The 27,558-nt window shown below is 44.6% G+C and overlaps 1 protein-coding gene across 12 annotated transcripts in view; it reads right to left on the minus strand.

The window, feature by feature from the left end:
- Positions 1-14,890: 14,890 nt before the first annotated feature.
- Positions 14,891-27,558, minus strand: part of SLC8A3 (solute carrier family 8 member A3) — a 156,464-nt gene continuing 143,796 nt past the window's right edge. For 5 of the 12 annotated variants that reach the window (XM_081508845.1, XM_081508846.1, XM_081508844.1 and 2 more), the window contains 4 exons: positions 23,041-23,165; positions 22,381-22,480; positions 19,272-19,547; positions 14,891-16,982 (listed from right to left, as the gene is read on the minus strand). In XM_081508845.1, the coding sequence (XP_081364971.1) occupies positions 16,606-16,982; positions 19,272-19,547; positions 22,381-22,480; positions 23,041-23,165 (878 nt within the window). In that variant the 3' untranslated portion in view covers positions 14,891-16,605. Of the gene's footprint in view, positions 16,983-19,271; positions 19,548-22,380; positions 22,481-23,040; positions 23,191-27,079; positions 27,098-27,558 lie in introns of all 12 variants that reach the window. The other 7 variants (XM_081508852.1, XM_081508851.1, XM_081508843.1 and 4 more) reach the window with 6 other exon arrangements.

The following is a 27,558-nucleotide window of genomic DNA, read 5'->3' on the forward strand; positions in this document are numbered from 1 at the left end:
AGCAAGAGGTGAAGCCACGTGCAGGGAGAAGGAGAAGAGAGGCAAGAAGGAAATCAGGAGTGGCTGAGAGAGCCCTGAGGGAGGGTCACGGCTGATGAAGAGTTGTGATAGGCTGAGTTCAAGAGGAAAAAATTATGGTGGGCGGAGGGAGGGAGGGAGAGGGTTTGGGAGGAATGAGACATCTCAAACTGGAAAAACAAACTAGAAATAGGCTGAGGTGTCTCTGCTGGACTGCTGGAGTTTGAGGTTTTCACACTGGTGACTGAGGGCTGCCGGGCAGCGTGTGGGCTATTTTAAGCAAGTTCAGACTCTCAGGAGAATGGCCACTGCTCTGGAAATCTGCTAGGGAGATTATTCTGGTCCCAGACTCAGCCTTTCTCAGGTGTTGGAGAAGACTCTTAAGAGTCCCTTGAACTGCAAGGAGATCCAACCAGTCCATCCTCAAGGAAATCGGTCCTGAATGTTCATTGGAAAGACTGATGCTGAAACTCTAATACTTTGGCCACCTGGTGTGAAGAACTGAATTAGAAAAGACCCTGATGCTGGGAAAGATTGAAACTAAGACCTACCACCTTAGTTTAGCCCAAAAAGCTAAACTTCTTGGTTTGGTTGTGATCTTCAACGACTCCTTCCATACACACTTTTCCTAAAAATTATGCACATCTTGTTGTGATGCTAGCATGCTACACTAATGTATGTCCAATCAAACCCTGCTGCTTTCACACATTCAGTCCACTCCTCAATCATATTACAATACTCTGTGCCCCATGCTTTTCAATGTCTTCACTTCTCATGCTTCCTCCTGAGAGGACAACATCAATAATAATATAAAAAATGACAAGTATACTAGGCAGTGCAATGTATAAATTACATCAGTTACATAGTTTAATCTCTAAAACTCTAGACTAGATAATACTATTCTAACTATGTGATGGAGTGAAAAATACAAGACTTGCACAACCTTAGGTGATGTAGTCAAGGTCATTCTGCCAGTGATAAGAGAGCAGGACTTGATTCCTCGCTTGCTTGCTTGCTAAGTCTCTTCAGTCATATCCAACTCTGTGCAACCCTATGGACTGTAGCCTTCCAGGCCACTCTGTCCATGGGATTCTCTAGGCAAGCATATTGGAGTGGGTTGCCATGTCCTTCTCCAGGGGATCTTCCTGACCTAGAGATTGACCTAGAAATTACTTTGCCAACAAAGGCCTGTCTAGTCAAAGCTATGGTTTTTCCAGTAGTCATGTATGGATGTGAGAGTTGGGCCATAAAGAAAGCTGAGCACTGAAGAATTGATGCTTTTGAACTGCGGTGTTGGAGAAGACTCTTGAGAGTCCCTTGGACTGCAAGGAGATCAAACCAGTCAATTCTAAAGGAAATCAGTCCTGAATATTCATTGGAGGGACTGATGCTGAAGCTGAAACTCCAATACTTCGGCCACCTGATGTGAAAAACTGACTCATTGGAAAAGACTCATGCTGGGAAGGAATGAAGGCAGGAGGAGAAGGAGATGACAGAGGATGAGATGGTTGGATGGCATCACCGACTTGATGGACATAAGTTTGGGCAAGCTCCGGGAGCTGGTGATGGACAGGGAAGCCTGGGTCTCTACAATAAGCCACTCTGTGCTCTCCATCACTTCTTCATGCAGCATTGCCAAACTGCCTGGAGATGTGCATCCTCATTTGTCTTCGTTGTATAGCTAGTTATGTCTGGTCTTTCAAAACTTAGCTCACCCAGTCTGACTCCTGGTACTTCCTCCTGAGTGCTTCCAAACCACCCTGATCTTACCCCAGCCATAGTCCTGAGCTTTCAGGAGGAATATGGTGAAAACTGGAGTGCCTGTTTTAGAGTCTTTTCTTAATTTGTCACTGGGGAGTGGTCAACTAAATCTTTGAGCTGGTGAAAATATTTTCTTTGTCTGATATTTTAAAACTACAATGAGGTATCACCTCACATGGATCCGAATGGCCATCGTCAAAAAGTCTATGAATAATAAATGCTGGAGAGGATGTGGAGAAAACGGAACCCTCCTACACCATTAGTGGGAATTTAAATTGGTACAGCCACTATAGAGAACAGTATGGAGGTTCCTTAAAAAACTAAAAATAGAACTACCGTATGACCCAGCAATCCCACTCCTGGGCATATATCTGGACAAAAGTATAATTTGAAAATATACATAACCCCAATGTTCATAGAGCACAATGAACAATAGCCAAGACATGGAAACAAGCCAAGTGTCCACTGACAGATGAATGGATAAGGAAGATGTGGTACACATATGCAATGGAATATTACTCAGTAATAAAAAAGAATGAAGTAATGCCATTTGAAGCAATATGGATGGACCTAGAGATTATCATACTAACTGAAGTAAGTCAGATAAAGGTGAGTATTATATAATATCACTTATAAGTGGAATCTAAAAATATGATACAATGGACTTATTTACAAAACAGAAATAGATATATAGACATAAGAAACAAACTCATGGTTACCAAAGGGAAAGGGGTAGGGGATAAACTAGGAGTTTGTGATTAAAATATACACACTGCTATATATGGAATAGATAGCCAACAAGGACCTACTTTATAGCACGGGGAACTATATTCAATATCTTATAATAACCTATAATGGGAAGGGATCTTAAAAAAGTATATATATATATATTTATGTATATGGCTGAGTCTCTTTACTGTACATCTGAAACAACATAAAACATTGTGAATCAACTATATTTCAATAAATTTTAAAAAAGGAACTAAGATTAAAACAATAACAATCATTATTCTTCTAATATTTGAAACTAGTCAAGCATTACTTCCTTTTGGAAAGAAAACCCCAACTGCTCTGTTCATTACATGTTGCTTTAGCATCGAATGCTGCTGCTTCATGCTCCTAACAGACTGCCCCTCTGACCACCAGAGCGCATGTCCTTACCCGAATTACAATCAATAATTCTCACGTCTATTCCTTCAGCTAGACTGAGGTCACCACCTCAGGCCTAGGATATCTCGCAAACCTAAATGAGGGCAGTTATATGAAAACATTTAAAGGATGTTGGAGATACCTTGAGATGTTTATATGGGAAGAATTATGTAATTAGCACATTTAAGAAGAAAACCAGATATACAAACAGAAAGATATTGTGGTTTGTGTTTAGAGAGCAGTATTGATATCAGCATATTTGAATGTATGATGAGATATACCTGGTAAGAGGGAAAGAGAAGTTATATAGCATAGCAGTTTGGAGTAGTGGATCTCACACTTGAGCTGCACATTGGATTCATTTGGAGGGCTTGTTAAACACAGTTTGCTAGGACACATGCCCAAGGATCTGGAATCTGGGATGAGGCCTGAGAATTTGCATTCATAATAAATTCCATGTGCTGCTGATGTTACTCATCTTGGGACTATACTTTGAGAATCATTGGATTAGAATGTGGTTTCTAGTGTCAGATGAATCCAAGTACATTCTGGTGCTTCTAAGAGGTAGTTGGGTGACTGTGGGCAAATTGCTTGTCTGCTCTGAGTCTCAGTTTCTTCATCTGCAAAATGGGGATAATGGGTCTTTCTCACAGGGTGGCCACAGTGGTTCGGTGAGGTAATGAGGATAAAGTATTGATACTTGGCACAGTGCCTGGTATAAAGCTGGGGCTCACTCTCTGTGAGTCATTATCTTCCTCCTCTTCCTTAGCATCATCAATGAACTTTGGCACTGGGAGGAGCCTGTAAAATTGCCTACTTGGATACATGAAAAAAAATCCAAGACCTTGATAAGTTAAGTCTTCTTCTGCAGATCAGACACCTAGCTTGTGATAGAGATGTAATTAAAATTCTTGGCTATTAATTTAGTATTCTTAATGGAGCTTAATTTGGCATATCTAAAGAGAGATATGACATATGTGAGCAGAAAAGTCCATTAAATGTGGAAGAAGAAGTGTGTCTGCTGTGATGTTGAGTAATACATCATGTCAGTATCTAAAATATGAGATGTTAAGGGAAAAGTATGAGCTTCCCTTGTGGCTCAGACTGTAAAGAATCCGCCTGCAATGCAGGAGAGCCAGATTCGATCCCTGGTTTGGAAAGATCCCCTGGAGAAGGGCATGACAACCCACTTGGGTAGTCTTACCTGGGGAATTCCATGGACAGAGGAGTCTGGTGGTCTACAGTCCATGGGGTCGCAAAGAGTCAGACACGACTGAGCGACTAACACTGCTGCTACCATTAGGGACAGGTATCATGAAATATACTTACTGAAGCAGTGAAATGAGATGTAAGTAGCATGGTGAGGTATACATTCCATTGCAGAAAGGTGTGATAGAGGCTGTATTATGGGAAGATAATTCATTGAGGAGAAGGGTGAAGGGAAATTTCAATGTTAGCAGTGAAGCCATGTGATACACCAGGGCAGGGAGGGGAAGTGGGGAGAGCACTAACTATGGGAATCTCCCCCCAACCCCGCCCCCAGCTTTCTAGAACTAGCTGTGTGTCCTTGAGCAGTTAGCTTTCCCTCTCTGGGCCTCCTCATCATTCTCACCTGTGAGTGCCTACTATATGTCACGCACTTTGCTAAGTCTGTTATCTCATGAAATCATTGCAACAACTCTGTGTGCTATGCTAGACATCTGCCTGACTCTCTACATCTATTCTTCCCCTTCTCCACTGCTGCCTGCTCTGCCATGGAGGACTGGCTTGTGTGAATTGCATCAGTGGAATTCTAGTGCTGTCTGGATAAACCAGGAGACCAGCAGGAGGTGGGAGTGTGGGAAGGGAGGAAGGAGGGAGGGGTATTTATTCCCCTGGTTCTTTTCTTGGGTTTGCCTTGTACTGATTGGATTTCAACTGAAATTGCTCCATGATGGTGTGGTCACTCACCTAGAGCCAGACATCCTGGAGTGCAAAGTCAAGTGGGCCTTAGGAAGCATTACAATGACCAAAGCGAGTGGAGGTGATGGAATTCCAGCTGACCTATTTCAAACCCTAAAAGATGATGCTGTTAAAGTGCTGCACTCAATATGTCAGCAAATTTGGAAAACTCAGCAGTGGCCACAGGACTGGATAAGGTCAGTTTTCATTCCAATTCAAAAGGCAATGCCAAAGAATGTTCAAATTACCATACAGTTGCACTCATCTCACATGACAGCAAGATTATGCTCAAAATCCTTCAAGCTAGGCTTCAGCAGTACATGAACCGAGAACTTCCAGATGTACAAGCTGGATTTAGAAAAGGCAGAGGAACCAGAAAATCAAATTGCCAACATATGCTGGATCACAGAAAAAGCAGTGGAATTCCAGAAAACATCTATTTCTGCTTCGTTGTGCTAAAGCCTTTGTGTGGATCACAACAAACTGTGGAATATTCTTAATGAGATGAGAATACCAGACCACAATACCTGCCTCCTGAGAAACCTGTATGCAGGTCAAGAAGGAACAGAACTGGACGTGGAACAACAGACTGGTTCAAAATTGTAAAAGGAGTACGTCAAGTCTGTATATTGTCACCCAGCTTATTTAACTTATATGCAGTGTACATTATGCAAAATGCCGGGCTAGATGAAGCACAAGCTGGAATCAAGATTTCTAGGAAAAAGAGCAACAACCTCAGATATGCAGATGATACTGCTTTAATGGCAGAAAATGAAGAGAATCTAAAGAGCCTCTTGATGAAGATGAAAGAGGAAAGTGAAAAAGATGGCTTAAAATTCAACATTCAAAAAACAATCATGGCATCTGGCCCTATCACTTCATGGCAAATAGATGGGGGAAAATGTTGAAACAGTGTCAGATTTCACTTTCTTGGGCTCCAAAATCACTGCAGATGGTGACTGCAGCCACAAAATTAAAAGACACTTGTTCCTTGGAAGAATAGCTAAGACAAACCTAGGCAGTGTATTAAAATAGCAGAGACATCACTTTGCTGACAAAGGTCCATATAGTCAAAGGCATGGTTTTTCCAGTAGTCACATATGGATATGACAGCTGGACTGTAAAAAAGGCTGAGCACTGAGAATTAATGCTTTTGAGCTGTGGTGCTGGAGAAGACTCTTGAGAGTCTGTTGGACAGCAAGGTGATCAAACCAGTCAATCCTAAAGAAAATCAACCCTGAATATTCATTGGAAGGATTGGCGCTGAAATTGAAGCTCTAATACTTTGGCCACCTGATACAAAGAGCTTTTCCTGATTAGAAAAGACCCTGATGCTGGGAAAGACTGAGGGCAGGAGGAGAACATGGCAACAGAGGATGAGATGGTTGGATGGCATCACTGACTCAATGGACATGAGTTTGGGCAAATTCCAGGAGATAGTGAAGGAAGGAAAGCTTGATGAGCTGCAGTTCATGGGGTGGCAAATATTCGAACACAACTTAATGACTGAACAATAACAGCAACAAAAAACTTACGTACATGACTGTCTCCTTCTCAGTTCCAAAAATCTCTCCTCCCCTGCTATTTAAGCCAAGAGGTGGCAACAGTCCCACTGCTGCCAGCCCTGGATTTTCAATACTGTCCACACTTTTGGATTATCCCAATTTGAAAATGCCATTTGTTTCTAGTGGGATTCTGACACAGGACAGATGCTGGAAGTGGTTCCAGGAAACAGACTCATAAAATGGAACTTTGGGTTTGGGTTGATCATGTATTTGAGGAGTCCAGAGATAATTTCCTGGATGAGGACAAATGGGACGAGGTAGTTCATGGTATATGGTAGGATTGTAATTACCCAGTTTATCACAAGTAAAGCAAGGTGTTTGGAGATCAATGTGTTGTAGCAGTTAGAACAGTAATAACAATTGTGGAGCCACCCAGCTCTTTTTATGGCCTTAAAGATCATACATAGGAAAAAGACAAATGAAAATTATGAATATGCCCATAAGCAACCGGAAATCCTCCCAGAAAACTTTAAAGGAATACTTCCTCACCTGTAGGCACTGGGAGGATAGGAATATGGACCAAGTCCAAGTTACAGCATCAATTAAATACACAACACCAACCCACTCCAGTATTCTTGCCTAGAAAATCCCATGGACAGAGGAGCCAGGTAGGCTACAGTCCATAGGATTGCAAAGAGTTGGAAATGACTGAGCATGCATATTATGTATCTTAAGGACACAGATAGGGAAGGAGTGAAATCAAGTAACATGAGACTTTAACTGTGTAGAACCGGGCACCTTATCCAAAAAACTATAAAAATTAGACTTAACAAAGCAGCTGTTTAATTATGAAAATTGAAGAGATAATTATGGAACCCAAGCCAGTCAAGTCAAGCAGGCACCAGTAAGCTGTAAAAACAGGTGGCTTAGATGCTTATGGGCTTCCCTGGTGGCTCAGAGGGTAAAGAATCTGCCTGCAATGCAGGAGACCCAGGTTCAGTCCCTGGGTCGGGAAGATCCCCAGGAGAAGGAAATGGCAACCCACTCCAGTATTCTTGCCTGGAGAATCCGCATGGACAGAGAGAGGAGCCTGATGGGCTACAGTCCATGGGGTTGCAAAGAGTTGGACACGACTGAGCAACTTCACTCACTTAGATGCTTATAGCAACTGTATCTGCTTTGCTGCCTCTTTTTCAGCCATACTGTGGCTTCACAGACAATTCTCTGTGGCCAGTTAATAAATAAGGGGAAAGCATGAACCTAATTCTGGGGTGGATCTACAGTGTACCAGAACCAGCCAGAAGTGGAGAGCACCCTGCTATAGCCCCACTGAGATGGCCCTCAGAGACCACGGTGGTGGAAGTTCTCCCAGGGCCAAACTTCACGCAGAACATCTGATTGCCTATCTAGCCTGAATTATCAATCTACACTGATTCACGTGCTGTGCTGCGTTTAGTCGCTCAGCCGTGTCTGACTCTTTGTGACCCCATGGACTATAGCCCATTAGGCGCCTCTCATGGGTATTCTCCAAGGCAAGAATCCTGAAGTGGGTTGCCATGCCCTCCTCCAGGGGATCTTCCCAACTCAGGGACTGAACCCAGGTCTCTTGCATTGCAGGTGGATTCTTTACCATCTGAGCCATCGGGGAAGCCCACAATGATTCATACATAGTGAAAAAAAGGGTGACTGGCTCCCTGAAGCTTTGAAAGGGAGGTAATTGGTGACACAGAATTTTGAAGATGTGTATATGTGGACCTCTGGAATGCTGCCCAAAGTGTGAAGATATTAATGCCTACCTAAGAATGATCATGGTAGTAGAAGTTCTCAATAATCAGATGGACAGGATGACTCACACTATAGATCTTAGTTGGCCCCTTTCTCCAGCTGTTCTGGTGGCTTGCTCAATGGACTCATCAATAAAATTGTCCTGGCAACAGGGATGGAGGTTATGCTTAAGCTTAGTAATTGGATCCCCTCACTGAGGCTCATTTGGCTCTTGCCACTGATAAGTGTACAACCTGCTAATTGTGGAGGTAATTGATAAGCCCTTGATATGATACTATGTTCCAGGAAGATCAGCTAGTTACCTGGGTGATTACACTGAATCATTCTCTTCATGGAAGAGGTAGTAGTTAGTCTTCGCAAGGAGATGAGCTCAATTTCTGGGTGTGGATTTGCCCATAGTGTTTCTGATAACATCATTTATGGACTCAGATCGCCTTATCCATTGCCATATATCTTTTATAACACAGCCTTTAATCAGAGACACTAACTTAGCACATTTCCTATCACTCAAATGTGGTTGACTTGACATAATAGTGGAATGACCTGTTGCAGGCTCACTTACAGTACCAACTAGGAGGTAATACCTTGTGAGGTTGTGATGCTATCCTACTGAATGCAGTTTATTCTTTAAATTGCTTCTCTGGTGGCTCAGTGGTAATTTGCCTGCCAATGCAGGAGAGTCAAGGGACATGGATTTGATCCCTGGGTTGGGAAGATCCCCTGGAGATGGAAATGGCAACCCACTCCATTCTTGCCTGGAAAATCCCATGGACAGAGGAGCCTGGTGGGCTATAGTCCATAGGGTTATCGACAACTTATCGACTAAGTAATAACAACAACAGCATGCTTTAAATTGGGAACCAGTGTAGTGCTGACTTCTTCCAGACAGGATGCATAGATCTGAGGACTAAAGAGTGGAGGTGACGTGTTTCCTCTCATCATTATGCCCAATAATCTTGGAGAATTTTACTTTCTGCCCTGATAACCTTGGACTCAGTAGGTCTGGTGGTCCTAAAGCCTAAGGGAGAAATGCCTCTACCAGGGAACACAGTTTCAGATTATTTACGTCAAGAAGGTAAAGGAGATCACCGAACTGGGTAGGGTGATTATCCCAGTTATTTAGGGGGACCTGGGTCGCTACATAATGAGAGTAAGAAAGACTATGTTTGGAACCTTGGGATTCATTGCGGGTGCATTTTCATACTCCCTTTCCTGAAAATACTGATCAATGAAAAACCAGAGCAAAACACCAAGATTTCAAATTTTCTGGGATGAAGGTTTGAGTTATTACACCAGATAAAGGACCTCATCCAACTGAAATACTGGCTGAGAGTAATGGGACATGGAACGATTGGGGAAAGATAACAGCATGACATGGTAGAAGGTGCACGTGCAGAAACTACCATTTATTAGCAGTAGCAATACCGCACTAAGTCTTACTCCATAAAACAGAATATTTTAGGGTGACCAACCATCCTCATTTCCCAGGACTGAAGTGTTTCCTAAAACATGGGAACTTCAGTGCTAAAACCAGGAAAGTCCGGGGAAAACCAAAACAAGTCATTCTATTTAAGCTCCTCTTTTTTTTTCATCAGCACTATGAAAGTAAACAAAGGTATAAATGAAGATAATAAGCAGTGACTTTGAAATCTGGTAGACCTACATAGTTAAGTCCAGCTTATTTACTCGCTGGAAGACCTTGGCCAAACTACATGGCTTCTCTCAAAGCTTCACCTCCTTCTGTGAGTCCGCAGGTATTTCTGTACACCATGACCCACTTTAGTATTAGCAAGGAAGACGCTATATGGGCTGCTGTCCCTTTCTGTGTCACTGTTTCTTTGATGCCAAACATATCTGCCCCACTTCTCCAAAGTCCAAGGGGCTTGCCTGACCTGGGGATTCTGGTGCCCCTTGGCTCTCCCTTTAAATCTTAACCTCTGTGCCCCATGCAGGCCAAGAAGCCAGAGACCTGCTCCTGCTACAGAAGCAAGACTATGAAGGGCTTTTCTCCACCTCCAGGGAGCCTGCCTGGACCAACATAGAGAGGGATGGTATGTTGTATGAGGTGGCCTGAGGTCATCCATCTACCCCTGGAACACTACCAGGCTCCTGGAACATGTCAGACTCCAATGGCACCAGCTGTAAGGGATTTACCACAAAGCATTATTGTGAGGGGAAAGGAATATTTCTAGGGTATGTGCTAGGTACAGAGAACTATGGTAATTGCCTTGAAAAATGGCTCATTTAACCTTGCAACAACTGTATGTCTGGGTTGGAGAAAATGAAGTTCAGGGAGGTTAAAGTCACTTGTTTAAAAATCCCCATAAAAGGTAAAAATGATACAACTGGGATTCAAACCCCATAGAATACTGGAGGTTAGCACCAACAGGTAGAAGGTCAAATGGCAAAACCCAAACCTTGACCCCATGGTAGGTGTCACACACACAAGTGGCTCCAGGGACCAGGAGGTCCTGTGAATGAGAGTGAAAGGCTGGATAGGGACTCTGGGGAACTGAGAACTTAAACCCTGTCAACACGGGGTGACCACCGATCAGCTCCTCTGGAGTATTGCCATGAAGAAATGCTCACCCAGTGTGGCCAGAGAAGTTAAAATCCATATTTTTACACAAAATGCTTGTTTAAAGACACTGAAAGCTATTCTACTTAAAAAATACATTGATCATGATGTATGGCAGAAGCCAACACAATATTGTAATTATACTTCAATTAAAAATAAATTAAAAACAAAAATATCAATCTTATTAGCCTGCTCCTCCACTCCCTGGTAACCATCAAAGAAAAAAAAAATACATGGATCAAATGCATCACACTGCTGCCCACCAGGTTTAACTCCTGCCCCACAGTCATGGAAAGAGAAACGGGTTTAACAAGAAGTCCGCCAGAGGCCATGATCATAGCAGAATAGTGAATTACCTCACAATGTAGAAGCAATGCCACTCATGTAATCTGACCTTGTAATAAAGGTCATTGGGGGCCACAGAGTGCAACCAACTCCTACTGTGTTTCACCTGATGGAGAAGTTGGGACCAACCTGAGATACAGCAGAAAGGTTAGAAATTAGATTAGATTAATTAGATTAGAAATCAGAATTCAAGAATTTGGAGGCAACAAAGTAGTTTATCTTGGGTCACCTTCTTCCAGATTCTTAAGAAGGAATGATGAATTCCCTCCACATTTATGAGTAAAGGTTAATCCTATTTCATATAAAGACAGTTTGATTCCCCTGTCCTTTTCTGAACATGTTGTAAATATCATATGACATGCCTTCTAGGGGCAGTTTTCTAGGAACCCTTTCCTAAGATGTCTTTTGAATCACCCCCTCCTTGGGACCAGGGAATATACCATCATGAATTGTGAGTAATTAGACTCATCAACCCAAATTACTTTATCACAATGAAATTTCCTTTTTTTGGAAATTTTTACCAGTTTGACTCTTACTGGGTCCATTCAGCTGCCCCTAGAGGAGGTCCTTGCTCTGTTAAGGACGGGGACAAAAGGAGGAGAAGGGGACTGAATTAGGCCAAGAGGGCTGGCTTCTCAGCTATTCCTCCTGGACCCTGGCAGCCTCCCAGGGTCCTGCACTGGAAGAATGGCCTTCTGCGGGGGCTCATCCTTTGTTCTGGTGTGTATCATGGAAGGCTATGACATTCTGATTTAGAATGAGACCACTTGTGTTTGGGACCTGCCTCTTACTCTCTGTGCGCTCCTGGGCAATTGTTTAACCTCTAGGAACCTCACTGATAAAATGAAAATGATATCTACTTCTGTGGTTCTTAACCAACTCAAAACATCAAAGGTTTGTAAACCACAAAGCTCCAACATGGACACCAAGGGGTTGTGGCAGAGGTAACCATTCATAAAAAATATTCATGTCTTGTAGGATAGAACGGTCACTGGAAGTGGCAGCCCAGCCAGAATTGTACTTCCTATCTCCTTGGCATTTGACTGGGTTGAAGTGAGTAACCTTTACTAAAGGAATCCGAGCAAAACTGATGAGTAGCTCTTCAGAGCCAAGGCATGAGAAATGTGCCTTCTCTAATTTCTTTTCCACCTACCACCCGAGAAAGAGGACTCCAAAGCCTCTGAGATTGGCAGCATCGAAAAATGGGAGAAAGCCACCTACTGACTGGGACAATTCTCGCTGGATTATTATGTGAGTGAGAAATGCTAAAACATTTTGTTAAACCCCCACATCCTGGGGTTTCTTTATTACAGCAGCTAAGAGTGCTCTAAGTAATAAATGAATCAAGGGGATGGGAATGCTATAGCTCCACCAGGAAAAAGTGCTGAAAATGCCATGTGCATAACGGCTGGCTATGTCTTTTCCACACTAGTACACAGGCCAGTGGAGCCAAGGGATTGCAAAAGGACATCTTCTATGCTCCACCAGATGAGGTCGGTGGACAGTTTAATTACACACACACGCAGAGATACATCATACACACACACACACACACACACACACACATATATATACACACATATATATGTATATGTATGTATGTATATTCTAGAATCCCAGTGTTAAAGCTAGAAGTAATGAGCTTCAGAGGCCATATATTAAAACTTTTTTTGTAGTTCAGGAAACAGAGGAAGGTGGACTGGCTCAAGTGCATAGAGCTATTCAGTGGTGGCATCTTCAGTTCAGTTCAGTCGCTCAGTCGTGTCCGACTCTCTGCGACCCCATGAATTGCAGCACCCCAGGCCTCTCTGTCCATCACCAACTCCTGGAGTCTACCCAAACCCATGTTCATCGAGTCGGTGATGCCATCCAACCATCTCATCCTCTGTCGTCCTCCTCTCCTCCCGCCCTCAATCCTACCCAGCATTAGGGTCTTTTCCAATGAGTCAACCCTTTGCATGAGTGGCCAAAGTATTGGAGCTTCAGCTTCAACATCAGACCTTCCAACGAACACCCAGGATTGATTTCTTTTAGGATGGATTGATTGGATCTCCTTGCAGTCCAAGGGACTCTCAAGAGTCTTCTCCAACACCACAGTTCAAAAGCATCAACTCTGTGGCACTCTAACTAGTACCAAGTCCTCAGACCTGGTTCAACCAGGTCTCTATGGTTCAACCCAGCTTCTCTCTTGACAAAGTCTAACATCTGGATAACCCAGAAATGACTAACGAAAGGGGAGAGATGGAGACAAATGGATTTTATGATTCTGCATCTACCGTTTCATCGGCTAACAGGAATTTTTCACTGTCAATTTTGTGGCTGGCAAAAAAAATGACTGAGCCTTGTAGCCAAACCCTTTTCCCACACTGCTTTTTTTGTGTTCTTGTGTGTCCTTTTAAGCACTATCCTCTAGCCATGACAACTATTGCTAATCCATGACTCTGCCAGGCCCTGATTCACCCCGTGCCTTAAAGCATGCTGTTTCTTCTCGAATGTTCTTCATCACCAACCCCCTCACCAAGATAAGTCACTATTTATTCTTCTTCCAAGATTTTACCCACCTATTCCATTTTCTGTGACGTCTTCTCCAATTCTTGCAGGCTGAATCAGTGTTTCTTTCCATCATGTCCTTGTAGTGCTCTGTCTGTGCCACCTTTTGACCACTCATGGCACAGAACTGTAATTTTTATTCCCACCTTGATGGCTCATATGCATCAAAGCCTTCTTCCCGTCACTTAACTTTTGGAAAGGGTGACAGTACATACAAGGTGGTCGCCACCCTCCTCTCCTTCCCTGAGCTGTTCAGACCAGAAGTGGACACTTGACACAAAGTAACCAGGCCACAGGTACCCCTGCCACCTTGACAGAGGCTCCTACAAAGGACTCTGCCTTTGGGAAATGGCCCATTGTGACGAAAAATTGGCCCCATTTCATCCATTGAGAATTTGCATTCAGACTTTAAAAGAGATGTTCCAGGTTGTTGTAGGGAACAGAGTTGTGAGGTCATGGTAGTGTGTCAGGGCCATGTCAGACCATGTACAAGATGAGCAAAGCAAGAGCACATTGGGAGAGGGAAGAGGTGGATAGGGCTGTGAGGGAGAAGGAACCAGGATGGGGGACATGCTGTGATTTTGGGGACATGGAACGTGACCTCAGTTCCTGAGGTTTTCAGGTCCCTGTAGCCAGACGTGTTCCTGCCTCGGGCTCCCCAAGAGGCCCCCACCAGGGCTTCGAAGTAGAGCCCCTCTTCATTTCTTGAACTACTTTAATGGGTTTCTGCTTCTTGCAACCCAAAGAGCCTTAGTTAAAGAAGCTCTACCTCCCACTCTGGACTGTGTTTCTTGAGGTCAGAAACTCTATCTATCTTCCTCTTCATTGTAGCACCAGAACATATCTCAAGGCACACATGGTATTCAAAATCATTTGTTGAAAGAGTCATGAGTAAATGAATGAATGGATGTGCCCATTGGTAATAAACACAGGATGCTGTTTGTCTAGCTGGAGTCCCTGACCCAGCAGGCCTTTCTAATACCAAGAACTCTTTCCCCTTTAATCATCATGGCTCTACCTCTCATGTAGAGCCTCCCCAGCCTCTTAAAATCCAGATTTTGACAGGTGGCATTTCCCTGAAGCATTTTTTTGCTTTAAAAATCCTAGCTTTGGCACACTGGCATCTGAGGAGATGACAGGTACAAACAGGAGATACAAATAGGAGATGACAGTTTCACCTCAGCCACTACAGTCCCAGAAGGAACCCAAGGTGGCCCCCTGGACCTTTTCCTGAAGCAACATGGGGAGAAGCAAGATGTCTTCAGAGAGATATAAGTATAGCTTTTATTTTTTTTTTTTTAAAACCAACCCAACATTTCCACTGGCAACTGTCAACATAGCTTATGACATGAACACGGTTTCTTTTTCAGTTATCTGTTTTCTTAAAAAAATGTGTTTAAAATTAAACAGGTGTTTTTCATTTCTTCTTTTCCCTTAAAAAATGTATTTATGTCAATGCAGAAAGCCTAAAGATCTGTGGGCAGTCTTTCGGTGATTATATGTGTGTGTGTGTGTTTTAAAGCCAGGTCCTTTCACAATTTGTTGGGAAAAGGTCTGCAGGGCATGGCAATCTCTCTATAAACCCAGGCTCCATGGAATTATGGCAGCTAAGATTCCTTCTACTGGGGCAAGAAATAGCCCACAGGCTGGAAAAAGAGCTTCAAGAAGTTTAAAACCAAGCAGGAATGTGGGAGAGATGAGGAATTCCAATCCCTGTCCTGTGAAAATGCTTTCAAACATGACCCAAGAGGCCAGGAGACGTGAAGTCCCTCATTTTCTTATAAACTTCTAAGTTTTTGCAGGAAATCAAGAAATACAGTCAAAGCTCTTAGTCTGGTGCATTAGAAAGTGAGGGAGTGGTGAAGCTGACATCTCTCAGAATCACTGACATTTTCAATACAATCTTTTCCCTACAGATCCCACTAGGTGGACATCGCTTCTCTCCTGCCTCAGATACAAAGCCAGAGATGTTCCAGAAGGCATATAGCCCTTCTGCTTTCCTAGCTGCCCTCTGTCATCATATTCTATTTCTATTTTCGTCCCCTATCTACCGCTCGGTGGGTCTTCCTGAAGAGGGATAAACATCCAGACACTGATACAATGAGACAGACAGAATCTGAAAGGCTCAGGCAGGGAAGAGAACAAGGACTTCTTGTTGTAAACTGGATCTTGACAGAAGCTTGAGATAAAGCTGTTCCTGCTCCAGCCACAGTCCCCATTCTTACCACCACCCAGACAACACAGTCCATTCAAGAATGCGGAGGATAAAAGGAGGAAGGGAACAGGAACTCAACGCGGCAGGAGACAGCTGTTACGCAGGGAGAGTGGGGAAAAGGGTGTGTCTGAAAGTTCAGGCCTCTGCCCCTCGGCTCAGACCTTGAGCTCCTTCGCAGCACTGTCATCACTAACCTCAGAGAGAAAAGACAAGGTGGACAAACAAAGGATGAGCAAAACCTGGTGGGAAAAGGAAAACAACCATGATACTGACGACAATGAAAAGAGACCCCCGAGCCAGCCACGGGGACAGGACTCATTTTCACGCCTTGAGGGCGGAGTGAGAGGATGGTGATGTGTCAAGCTGGACAGACAGGAGAAACCATGTCCCCCCGCCGAGGAAAGTTAGAAAGCAAAGGAGTAGTCAGAAGAAGATGGATGAGAAGGTGGCGAGAGGGTCTGACTTTGCTATGGGTCAGGGACACGGCGGGAAGACAGGCTGGAGGTGGATCTGTTGCTGTCGTTGGTGTGGATTGAATTAAATATTTTGCCAAGTGGGTGTTTCCTCTGTTCCACTGGACGGATGGACTCTGCCCTTTCAGTTCACTGCCAGGGCCCAGTCCGGTGATGCTCCTGCAGCTCGGGTCCTGAGGCTGCCTCTCCGGGGTGTGGCTCATCCCCTAGAGGTCACGGGTGGGGATGCACCCTTCTCTGGGGAGAAGCTGCAGGCCTGCCCGGCCGGAGGCCTCGTTCTGTAATTCAGAACCCCTTGATGTAGCAGTAGGCCTCCAGCGTGGCAAAGAGTATGTAGAGAAGCCACAGGCTCACAAAGAGCCAAGTCGTGGCCAGCTTGCAGCCACGAGGGCCGCCCAGCTCTCCGCCCAGGTGGGGCCGCCGGCGGTACAAGAGCACGCTGATGCACACGAACGCGAAGATGGTGAAGAGGGTGACGGAGAAGGCCAGAGTGCCGGCCGACACGTGGAACTCCTGTCCCCGCAGGGCCCAGTAGATGGCGGCCACGGACCAGGCCAGGCCAATGCCCAGGAAGACGTTGACGGCGTTGCTGCCCGTGACGTTGCCGATAGAGGCGTCTGCGTACACGTCCTGGATGGCAGCCGCTTTGCTGGCAAACGTATCTGGAAAGAGGCAGAGACAGTGAGAGCCGGTGGGGAGGCTGAGATGTGGAGGGCCTTCCGTGGAGTGAGGCTGAAAGGCAGCTGAGGCCAACGGGCTGAGCCTTGGGAGTGAGAGGCAGGGGCCTGGGGGCTACTCCCTGCTCCACTGTTAATAAGCTGTGTGGCCTTGGGCTGGTCACCTTACTTCTTTGGGTTTCCCATTCCTAATCTGCCTGAGCCTGAAAGGTTCCCAAAGGTCTTTCTGGTCCTGATATTTACTGAGTGGCTTTTATTGTTCCCTTCTGACTACTTCTTCTGTAAGGGGGGGTTTGCTTCCCCATAATATCTCCCAGGGAACTCGGACATCCGGGGAAGCTGCTTAGAATAAGTGCTTGATTGCCTCTGTCACGTGGGACTTTTACTTTCAAAACAGATTGTGATTGAGCCTGTGGGCTTAGCATTGTGCTAAGGGCTGGATTTATGGGGACAGATGACACATCGGGAGATGCAGGGACTAATGATGGGGAGATGCAGGGGCTCAAGAATGACAGGGCTCAGGATTTGAAGTTAGTATACAGAGCACAGGGCCTCAAAGGCTATTGGACTTCAGATGTTGGGATGGATTGTAGGCACTGGAAGGATGGCCAGTCACCCTTTTATTTGACAACTTAGGAAAAATAAGGGTCAAGGGATCTACTCAAGGTAAATTAGCAAGAGATTTGACCTGAAAACCCTCATCTGAGAGCCCTTTCCATAGCTTCACCAGACATCCAAACAGCTTCAGCTAAAGCCACAAATCAGCTGAGTGGACCACAGCATCACCTTCAAGCCCCTAATGCTGCCAGCTGTTCTCTGTACCCATGTAAGGTCTTGGACAAGCCCCAAGCTCTCCCTTGTCTGGCCTGCCTCCCCGTTGCCAATATTCTGCTCGAGAAAACCTCTTGCCTTTTCTTGCCTGTGACCTTGCTGCTTTCTTTTTTTAACTTCTGATTCTCTGCAACTTCTTCCCACAGCTGTTCCTTTTACCCATATCTGCTCCTTCCCCTCTGATAGTTCCTCGAGGCGCCAGAGAACATAGATAAATCACACAGTATCTCCCCTACAAAGCCTTCCCTTAATTTTCCATTTAATTTCCTACTACTCCATGCATTCCCATGATAGCCAAACCTCTTACATCATTAATGTACAAATAATTCTACTGGTCTGTGCTGGGGTCTGGGGAAGTCGCTTCTCCAGAGTGTGATGCAGACTTAGTTACTCTCCAGAAGGATATGCTTTCTTGGCACAAGAAGGGTTTCCAGCCACCAGAGTCCGTCTGATGAGATCTGGCACAGCCTTTCCATAGGAAGGGTCTGTCTGTGTCTTCTTACCACAATTGGGAGGCCAGCTCCTTGGTAGGAATTTGGGGTTCAGACACCCTGGAGACCCTATCTAAACTAAGTAAGGAACCTGAGTTAATGTAGCCCCTCTACCTGTTCACCCCTGTTTGCCTTTCCAGCCCAGCTGAGGTCCCCCTGTTTCATACTTGCAGAGTGCTTGTACTTTTTCATCATCAAACTTATTGAGATGATTTGAATGATCATAGTCGAACATGGTCTCCTTCACTAGACTATAAACTTCATGTGGAGAGGGAAGTGTGTCTGTCTTGTTTCCCGTTACAGTCCCGGCAACCAGCACAAAACTGTATCAGGCTCAGCAAACATTTGTCTAATGAATGAATAAAGGCATGTCTGTTCCTGTTCATCTCTAGGTGTTTATGAGAGAAAAAAAATGTCATTCATCATATGAAGGACAAGAGCCTGTGAAGCTTCCTTTGCCTGTCCTGCTGGGAGACACTTGGTATTTACAGGTGTCCTAAGCAGAGGAGGCTTGAGGGCGTTTCTTCTGCACATCTCCAAGCAGGCTAATCTGCAGCCAGAGGGAAATGGCCTAGTTGTCTGATGCGGAGGTTAAGAAAGTGGGTCACTGACTTCAGCAAGTGATTTAACCTCTCTGGGCCTTAGTTTCCTCATCTGTCAAGTGGAGATAATAACTCTCCTTATTGAATAAGGTTTGGGTGAGGGCTACAGAGCTAAAACAGGTAAGCTGCTTAGCATACCTACCAATTGACACATCAGAAGTGCTCAAGAAATGTTAATGATCATTCTTAATGGTAACAAGGGTCCCTTGGGTTGACCGTCATGCATTTTAGAAGCAGAGGCTCTGTTAAGCTCAGATCTGAGATGGCAGGAAGATAATGAGGCAAATCGGAGGGCTCACTTGAACCAGGTAATATCCCCTTTGCAACTCCAAGCTCCCCCTCACTCTCACCTGGCACCGAGGTGCCAAATGCCACAAAAATAACAGCTGTGACTGAGTCCTTGAGGCCAATGGTGCAGCCGAAGTGGGAGGCCAGGTCCCCGATGATGGCGGTGAGCATGCCGATGATGAGAATGGAGACGACGAAGCAGGCCCAGCCATGGCAGTACTCTGTGGGGGGCACGCAGGCAAACAACACCTTCCAGAAGACCGTGAGGAAGTGCATGACGTAGTCAAAGCAGGAAGGCAGCCTCTCCTCGCCTGACTCATCCTCATCCTCGTCCCCTGCTGAAGGCAAGACAAGTGGGTGGTGGGGTCAGATCCTCATTCATGAGAAAGTCAAGTCCAACCCACATCAGGAGCATCATTGGCCGCACGGAGATGCCAGATGTCTCCTGGGCAGCTGGTGCAGGCACTCGAAAACAGGAGGAAAAGAGAAAATGCATCGAAGTGCCCCACTAGTCAATTTGAATGCAGGGAGAGTGAGAGAGTAGGACAGAGGGAACAGAGGAGTAAGAAAGAAGAGAAAGAGATAGAATGTGGGAATGTGAAAAGGACAGGGCAGTGGAGGAGAGAGGGAGGAAGATGGAGAAGGCATGGGGTTGCTTAGGTGAAGAAAAACAAAAGCTGTGAGCCCACTCTTCACTGGACACCCGTGGGGCTCCTAATTTTCCTGACATGACTGCTGCAATAACCACGTGGTTCTGGTCATTATCCATCCAGAGTGAGACACCTGTCATTCCAGATCATGCGGGCATCCCGGGGAGTCAGTTGTTGTTCAGCCACTAACTCAAGTCCAACCCCATTGACTGCAGCACACCAGGCTTTCCTGTACTTCACTGTATCCCAGAGTTTGCTCAAACTCATGCCCATTGAGTCGGTGATGCCATCCAACCATCTAATCCTCTGTCATCCCCTTCTCCTTCTGCCTTCAATCTTTTCCAGCATCAGGGTCTTTTCCAATGAGTCTGTTCTTTGCATCAGGTGGCCAAAGTATTGGAGCTTCAGCTTTGGTATCAGTCCTTCCAATTAATATTCAGGGTTGATTTCCTTTAGGACTGACTCATTGGATCTCCTTGCAGTCCAAGGGACTCTCAAGAGTCTTCTCCAACACCACAGTTCAAAAGCATCAACTCTTTGGCATTCAGTCTTCTTTATGGCCCAACACTCACATCCATATTTGACTACTTAGAAAAACCATAACTTTGACTATACGGATATTTGTTGACAAAGCAGTGTCTCTGCTTTTTAATATGCTGTCTAGGTTGGTCATAGCTTTTCTTCCAAGGAGCGAGCGTCTTTTAATTTCATGGCTACAGTCACCATCTGCAGTGATTTTGGAGACCAAGGGAAAAAATCTGTCAGTGTTTCCACTTTTTCCCCATCTGTTTGCCATGAAGTGATGGGACCAGATGCCATGATCTTCGTTTTCTGAATGTTGAGTTTTAAGCCAGCTTTTTCACTCTCCTCTTTCACCTTCATCAAGAGGCTCTTTAGTTCCTCTTCACTTTCTGCCATAAGGGTGGTGTCATCTGCATATCTGAGGTTACTGATATTTCTCCCAGCAGTCTTGATTCCAGCTTGTGCTTCATCCAGCACCTTGCATGATGTACTCTGCATATAAGTTAAATAAGCAGGGTGACAATATACAGCCTTGATGTACTCCTTTCCCAATTTTGAACCAGTCCTTGGTTCCATGTCCGGTTCTAACTGTTGCTTCTTGACTTGCATACAGGTTTGCCATCCTCCAAATATTCTGTGGGAAGGAGCCGGGCTGGTCCTGGTTTGTCCTTGCCAGGAAACTCGGGCAGAGGTGCCCATTCAGCAGCCCAGGAGGAGAGGGTGTGCTGCAGCTCAGTCAAGGGCAGGCTCTGTCATGTTCCTACATGACCTGTAGAAGCAGGATTCAGGGCACTTGGGTTCCAATTGCATCTTTGCCATGAAGAGAATCTGGAACCTGGGATCAATTCCTTTTTGTTTCCGAACCTCAGTTCCCTCATTTGAAAAAGGAGGGCGTTAAATTATGTGGCTGATAGTCCGCTCATTGTCTCTTTAGGGGCAAAGGAAGGTCATAAGAGGGGGAGTCTGGAAGCAGGTGATAGAAAAAGTGGGGCAGTGAACACAGCAGCAGTGGCCCTCTCTTCCTGTCTGTACTTTGGCTGTGGTGCTGGGACCTCAGGGATGTGACCCGGTGGGTTGCTATGACAACAAAGCTTCACGAAAAGAGACAAGGCCCGGAGTGCTGGGCAGCACAGAAGGCCTCTGTGGTGCTGAGAGGCTCTACTGCTGGGAGTGATGAGACCCCTCCCTCCCCATGCCAACCCGCATGTAGGCCTCTGGGATGCTGGCTGTGCTATGGGTCCCCACTGAGGAGACCTGTCACTAAGTGCCAAGGAGAGATCTGGACTCATCCAGGGCAGAGGTCTGTCAGTCAATGCAAAGTTTTTACAAACCTCAGACCCGCACATCTCTAAATCAGAATAGTCTCCCATTTTGCAGAAAAGGAGGACTGCCTTAACAAGACGATGGAATGATGAAAACCAGAATTTCTTAAGTTTCTATTCAGAAGCAGACTCTGTAGCTTTCTACTCTCTTCATTGAGAAAGAAAGGTAGCAATAGTTCCCTTTTTGGGTGACAAAACTGAAACACAGGGAGGATAGCTTGTCCCAGTTCACACAGCATGCATGTGTGCTCAGCCTTTGTGACCCCATGGACTGCAGCCCACCAGGCTCCTCTGTCCATGAGATTTTTCAGGCAGGAATACTGGAGTGGGTTGCCATTTCCTTCTCCAGAAGATCTTCCTGACCCAAGGACTGAACTCGCGTCTCTGGCGTCTCCTGCATTGGCAGGTAGATTCTTTACCACTAGTGCCACCTGGGAAGCTCTTCACACAGCAGAACCAGGGCCTGAAAGCAGAGATAGCCATGCTCTTTTAGTTGCCCCCACAGTTGTCTTCCAAAGTGACCCACTGAAAAGACAAACATCTAGGGTAAGAGCTGGAAGGCTGGTCACTGAGGCCCTTCCTGAGATGGGTGAGCTCTTGACGTGGCTGTGTTCCTGCTTCCCTGGAGCTTCCTGCTCCTCCCAGCAAGGCCTGTGTCCATCTCGAGACCCTCTTACCTGCACTGACAGTGATGGCCTCCATGAACTGGTCCCTCCAGGAATGGGTCCCCACGACCAAGGCCAGGTTTGTCTTCCTAATCAGCTTGTCCACGGTAGTCTGTCAGGGAGATTAAAACTTGGAACCGTGAGGTAAGAATGCTCAGAACCACTGAAGAATTTGGCACTTCGTGGGGATGAAAGATACCCTGTGCTCCAGGGGGCTCCACTTGTATTCTGAAAGTTATGCATGAAATGGCCTCAGGGGGCATCTTCTGGCATAGTCCTTCTATTGTCCTCTTGTTTGGTTGTGACTGCTGACATTGGATATTTAAAACAATACAATAAAGAATAACACTAATGATGTCAGTAAACCTAGACCTGGGGTAGTGAATTTCAGTATCTTTGTTTTAAAAATACAATTAAATAGTGATGATACTTTAGCGGCATTATAGCTCATTTGTTCCATAGGCCCTGTAATATTTCCTCACTGTTCCTAAGCTACAAGTGACCAGCACTGTTTGTCCATGTTACAAATGGAAAAACTGAGACTGGGGTGGGTAAGTGATTTGTCCAGTTTCAACTTTATGTATTCAGTGGTGACGTTAGAACAAAACTCCAGCGCTTCTACCTCCCACCTCATTATTCTATTATTCAGTTACATCTCACTTATGGCCTGACCTTGAACTCATAGGACTCTTCAATGATGACCTCTAGTTTGGGGTGTTCACCCAATATTGGCTTTCCCATTTCTGCTATCCTCTTGGCTTCCTCTTCTTCCACAGTCTGCTTCCTGTCTGTCACCTCTGCAACAAAACAAAACCAGACGAGCTTTAGCACATTTGCCATTCCCTGGAAGTCTAAATAAAGCTCAGAGTAGTAGGCATTGGCAATGGGTATACAGGAAATAGCTCTTGAGGATGGGGATTTTGTGTACTTGTTAGTGCCTCTTTCTGTAAGCTGCTAAACAGACCATGAAAGGGTTCCTTGCACGTCTAGGCTTAACACTCCTCTTTCCATTTTATACCTGGCTTGGGGGGGCAGGAACCTGACCCAAAGACCTTCCGAGAAGCAGCACCAAGTGAAGCCCCAAGACATTTGATGAGATATTGAAGAGCTGGGAACAAAAGCCAAACCTCTTGACCTTTAACAGTTTTGAACTGTTGGGCATGACTGGCATGACTACTTCACATGAAGGTTCCTGGGGGTCAGAAGCACATTTCAACCAAAGGGAATGTCCACTGGCTCACATTAACATCTGTCTCCAACATTCTTAGGACTATAACTTCTATAAGGGACAAAGAAGGATATTTACAGGAATATCTACATTTCATACTAGTGAATATTAGCCTCACAATGAGAAACTTGGAAGACTTCCCCCAAAATGTCATGATTTCTAAATGAAAGAGCCCTAGGATTTCTAAGGAACCAGGCACATTTCTTCTGAAATACAAATTCTTGTTCAAAAACACACAAAAAGAAAGTTCTTCCTTTATTTCTTTCTGAGGCATTCCCGGTCGCCCCTCAGTATCTTGACTCATTTACGATCCCTTCTCATGTTGAACAGTTAGAAATTTTTTCCACTTCAGCTGGTGAGTCCATTTTAAGACCACTTCACCATGAAGACGTGTTTTCTGGATTAAAGTGAAACAGAGATTGAATCTTTTTATTCCCCTTTGATTAGAAAATTGCTCTTGGCAGTCTGTTTCTTTCAGAGCTCATTTAAACATCTTTCCATCCGAGTCCACATTCTTACATGCAATTAATTCTTTTATTTGGCTCTTTAATTGCTTTTATTCCACACAGTGAATCTCCCAGGGGAGTTTTCTAGTCCTTGAGTAATCTCAAGGACAAAATGGGTCAGAGGACAAGAAGGTCTTCTTTTCTTTCTATCTTGGGAATTGGTGAAGCATGGTGAGGGATGAGACTTGAGCTCTCGAGGTTGCAAGGAAAATAATTTACTGGAAAGATCGTAAACCAGGCAGAGTGTCTGTTTTATATAAGAATTTTTAAAGCTGTTTTGAATGAAGACTGGTAAGAGAGTGTGCAGTGGATTCCTGGGCTGGCTGTTTTACTCAGTGCTTCTGGCTCCTAAGGCGGAAGGCAATCCCAAAATGTTGGGGAGCTGTCCGTGGTGCTGTCCTCCCGCTAGTGTTGGTGACCACCTTTGGAAACAGTTACTTCTCATGGATCAATGTCCTCCTGTACATTTTTAAGCATATACCCTCTTGCAGTCTGACTTCATTTAGTCCATAGGAGCTTCTTATTAGGTAACTGTGAAAATAAGTCTGGCCGTGAAGTCAGTGATCCTGGAAGCCAGACTGCAAGCCACTCTGAATAAAAGTCTTTGTAAAAACATATATATGTAGATTCTTTAAATGCATGGGCCCTCTTTTTCTCTATTTGTGGTCTTTGGGGTCATATTACAATGCCTATCCTAGTAGTGACAGTATTATTCCACTCCTCCCTCCCCATTTCCCCCATGTCATACTTTACATGTGCCACAAGAACTTTATCCCAATATAATGAGCTCTCCAGTGACTTATAAATGTACCTGTCTAACCCCTTGTCTAGCTATCAATCTAGAACTGTATCCATCTGGCAGGATATTGATCTAGCTACTGACCTGTCCAACCCTGTGGTGACAGTCAGTTTTTCCACCTAGCTCTCTGCAGAAATCACTTTGACAAATAACCAATCCTCTATCTTTGGATCTCCCACAGCCCCACAGAGGTACTCTATATATACATCTGTTAATGACTGATTCACATGCCTTTAAATCAATTCTGATTTAGTATCTTGGTTTGGTAGTAATTCCTGCCTTACTTCTGTAATGATCATTTCTTTACATTCAAATTAAGTTAATTTCTTGAGAGGGTGAGAAGTCTCAAACCTTAAAGATCATAATTATTCTGATCACTTGTTTATGTAACCTCTCAATTTTGAGTGTAGAAAATAAATGACAGGTGACCTTGATATTCAGACTGACTAAACAAACTCTTAGATCTAGGAAAAGGAGGAGGAAGGGGGGAAAGAGAGAATGAACCTATTAATAGGATGGAAGATTAAACAAATATTGGAAGACAGAAAAGCTTGCCAGGCCAGACTGCAATAGATTGCCATGAATGTTCTACAGACATTCTCAGAAAGAAATGGGGCAGTGTAGTCAGTGCTCTAACTCCCAGGCCCCTGAGCTTGGAGGCATAGCTCAGATTGAACACATTTTCTCTCCATTTATCACGAGGCATTGTGAATCATGTGTGCTTGGCCACCTGGAAAAATCCAAACAAGGAGTTGAGATTCCCAGTGAATTTAAAGTCTAACCAAGGGCTCCTAAATCAAAGGTTTACAGATTGAAAGATCTAGGAAATGACACCTTCTTTTCCTATTTTAGCTTCTACTGGTATCTGTGCCAATGTGTTAAAAGTATAATGAAGCTTAAATTAAATCACAATCTCTGTTTTGAGCATGTGTATGTGTGGCTGGTAGTGGGTAGAGGCAAGAGTTGGAACAAAAAAGCCTGAATGCCTTCTCAGGCGAGAAGATGAGCTAAGTGGAGAAGGAACACCCAATGCTTTGACATTAAAACCTGGGAGAAGAGTGGAATATATGGGGTTGGAGGTAGTCATTATCTTATTGATATAAGAGGAAGAAAGAAACCAAGGAAGTTGAAGTAGTTTTTTTCCAGAAAGGGAAAATGTAGGAGTTTATCTACTTTTTTTTTTTCAGTTTATGACTCCAAGGAGGTCAATGTCCTTACTGTGTAATCTGCCCCTTTCTCAAACTCAGTGTGCAGCCTATGGTGACTATCAATGAATTCTGAAAGATGTTTTGCATCTCAAATGACCTTATAATTTTTATACCTTCAAAGAACTGATGGAATGTAAAATGTTATTTTAACATATATTGAGACACCTTGTATAGCTTGCTCTGTCTGCCACCAAGAGTTATGGTATTGCCCATATGCCGGCAATGCTTTCCTAACTGCTCACAAAGTTGGATATTGTCTGTGATTTGATTACACGGATGCAAGCATATTTGGTACATTTCCTATGAGAGGCTCTAGATTCTCTGTGAGAATATCCCTAATATAAATTCTCCCAAATTTCTATATCCAATCAAATAATTGCCCCCTCACCCCATAATATTCTAATTCTTCTTGTTGTTCATGGCACATGTGATTTCAAAGATCAATGACAAATGAACCAAAGTTCTAGAAATTTAGGTCTCTGCTGTGATGAGATGGAAGATCTTTAGGATCAATAAAATTCCAGATTCCTTAAAAACTACTTTTCATGTTCTCACAGCAGCTCCTGATTATTTCTCCCTGGACCCCATCCAGATGGAAGTATTTTCTTTCTCATTCCATCATGATCCTATTAGGAGAGTCAGCTCTGACTCTCATCCTCTCTTTCCCCACAACATGAGACGACGGATGAATTAAGACTCAGGAGAAGTGTATGACCTCCCCCCATTTCTTCAGTAAGTTTCAGTTCTCTTCCTGGTCTCAGAGAAGACTAACTATGCCTTTACCCACATCCACTGAAATGGTCTACCTCCTCACAATCACTTCCGGTAGGGAAATAAATCTGCTGGTCCTTAGGAGAACTTAAGTTAAGCCCACAGCTCCTAGTAAATAAAGCAAAGGATATTGCTCTTAAAGTAAATAATGGCACTGGCAAGAAGCAGAAAAAGAGATGGGGGGGAAGACACCTCTTACCTGGCAATAACAGGAGCGCTGTTTGCAAATGGGTACCAGACAAAGGGAAGAAAGAAAAGGAAAGAGCATTAAGGTCCCATCTTAAAAGTGTCCCCAGGTTTTGTGGCTGCAGTAGCACAAGGAAAGCAGTGAGCTTAGTAGGTGAGAGCACTGTGGCCACATGCAAAAGGTAGCAATTGGAGCATGCGCAGCAGCTGCAGCAAGAGGTGTGAACTACTGGAGAGACCCCTGAGCGCCAGGGCCTTGCAACTGCAAGTTTTCCCCACAACTTCTCTGCAACCCCGAGGGTCATGGATAGAGGGATGAGGACGGGGGGAACTAAGTAGGTAGAGCAGAGACAGAGTTGGCCATTCGTGATCTTCTAAGGGATCAGGTTATCACATCCATTCTGTGAAGGAGTGAGAATCCAGTTATCTTCAAACTGTATAGGTTGCAACCCTACCAGAGCTTTGAGTATCCCTAAAAGAATAACCTCGTGA

This window comes from Giraffa tippelskirchi, chromosome 7 (assembly GCF_054371585.1).
Source record: "Giraffa tippelskirchi isolate mGirTip1 chromosome 7, T2T-mGirTip1v1.2.pri, whole genome shotgun sequence".
Classification (NCBI taxonomy): domain Eukaryota; kingdom Metazoa; phylum Chordata; class Mammalia; order Artiodactyla; family Giraffidae; genus Giraffa; species Giraffa tippelskirchi.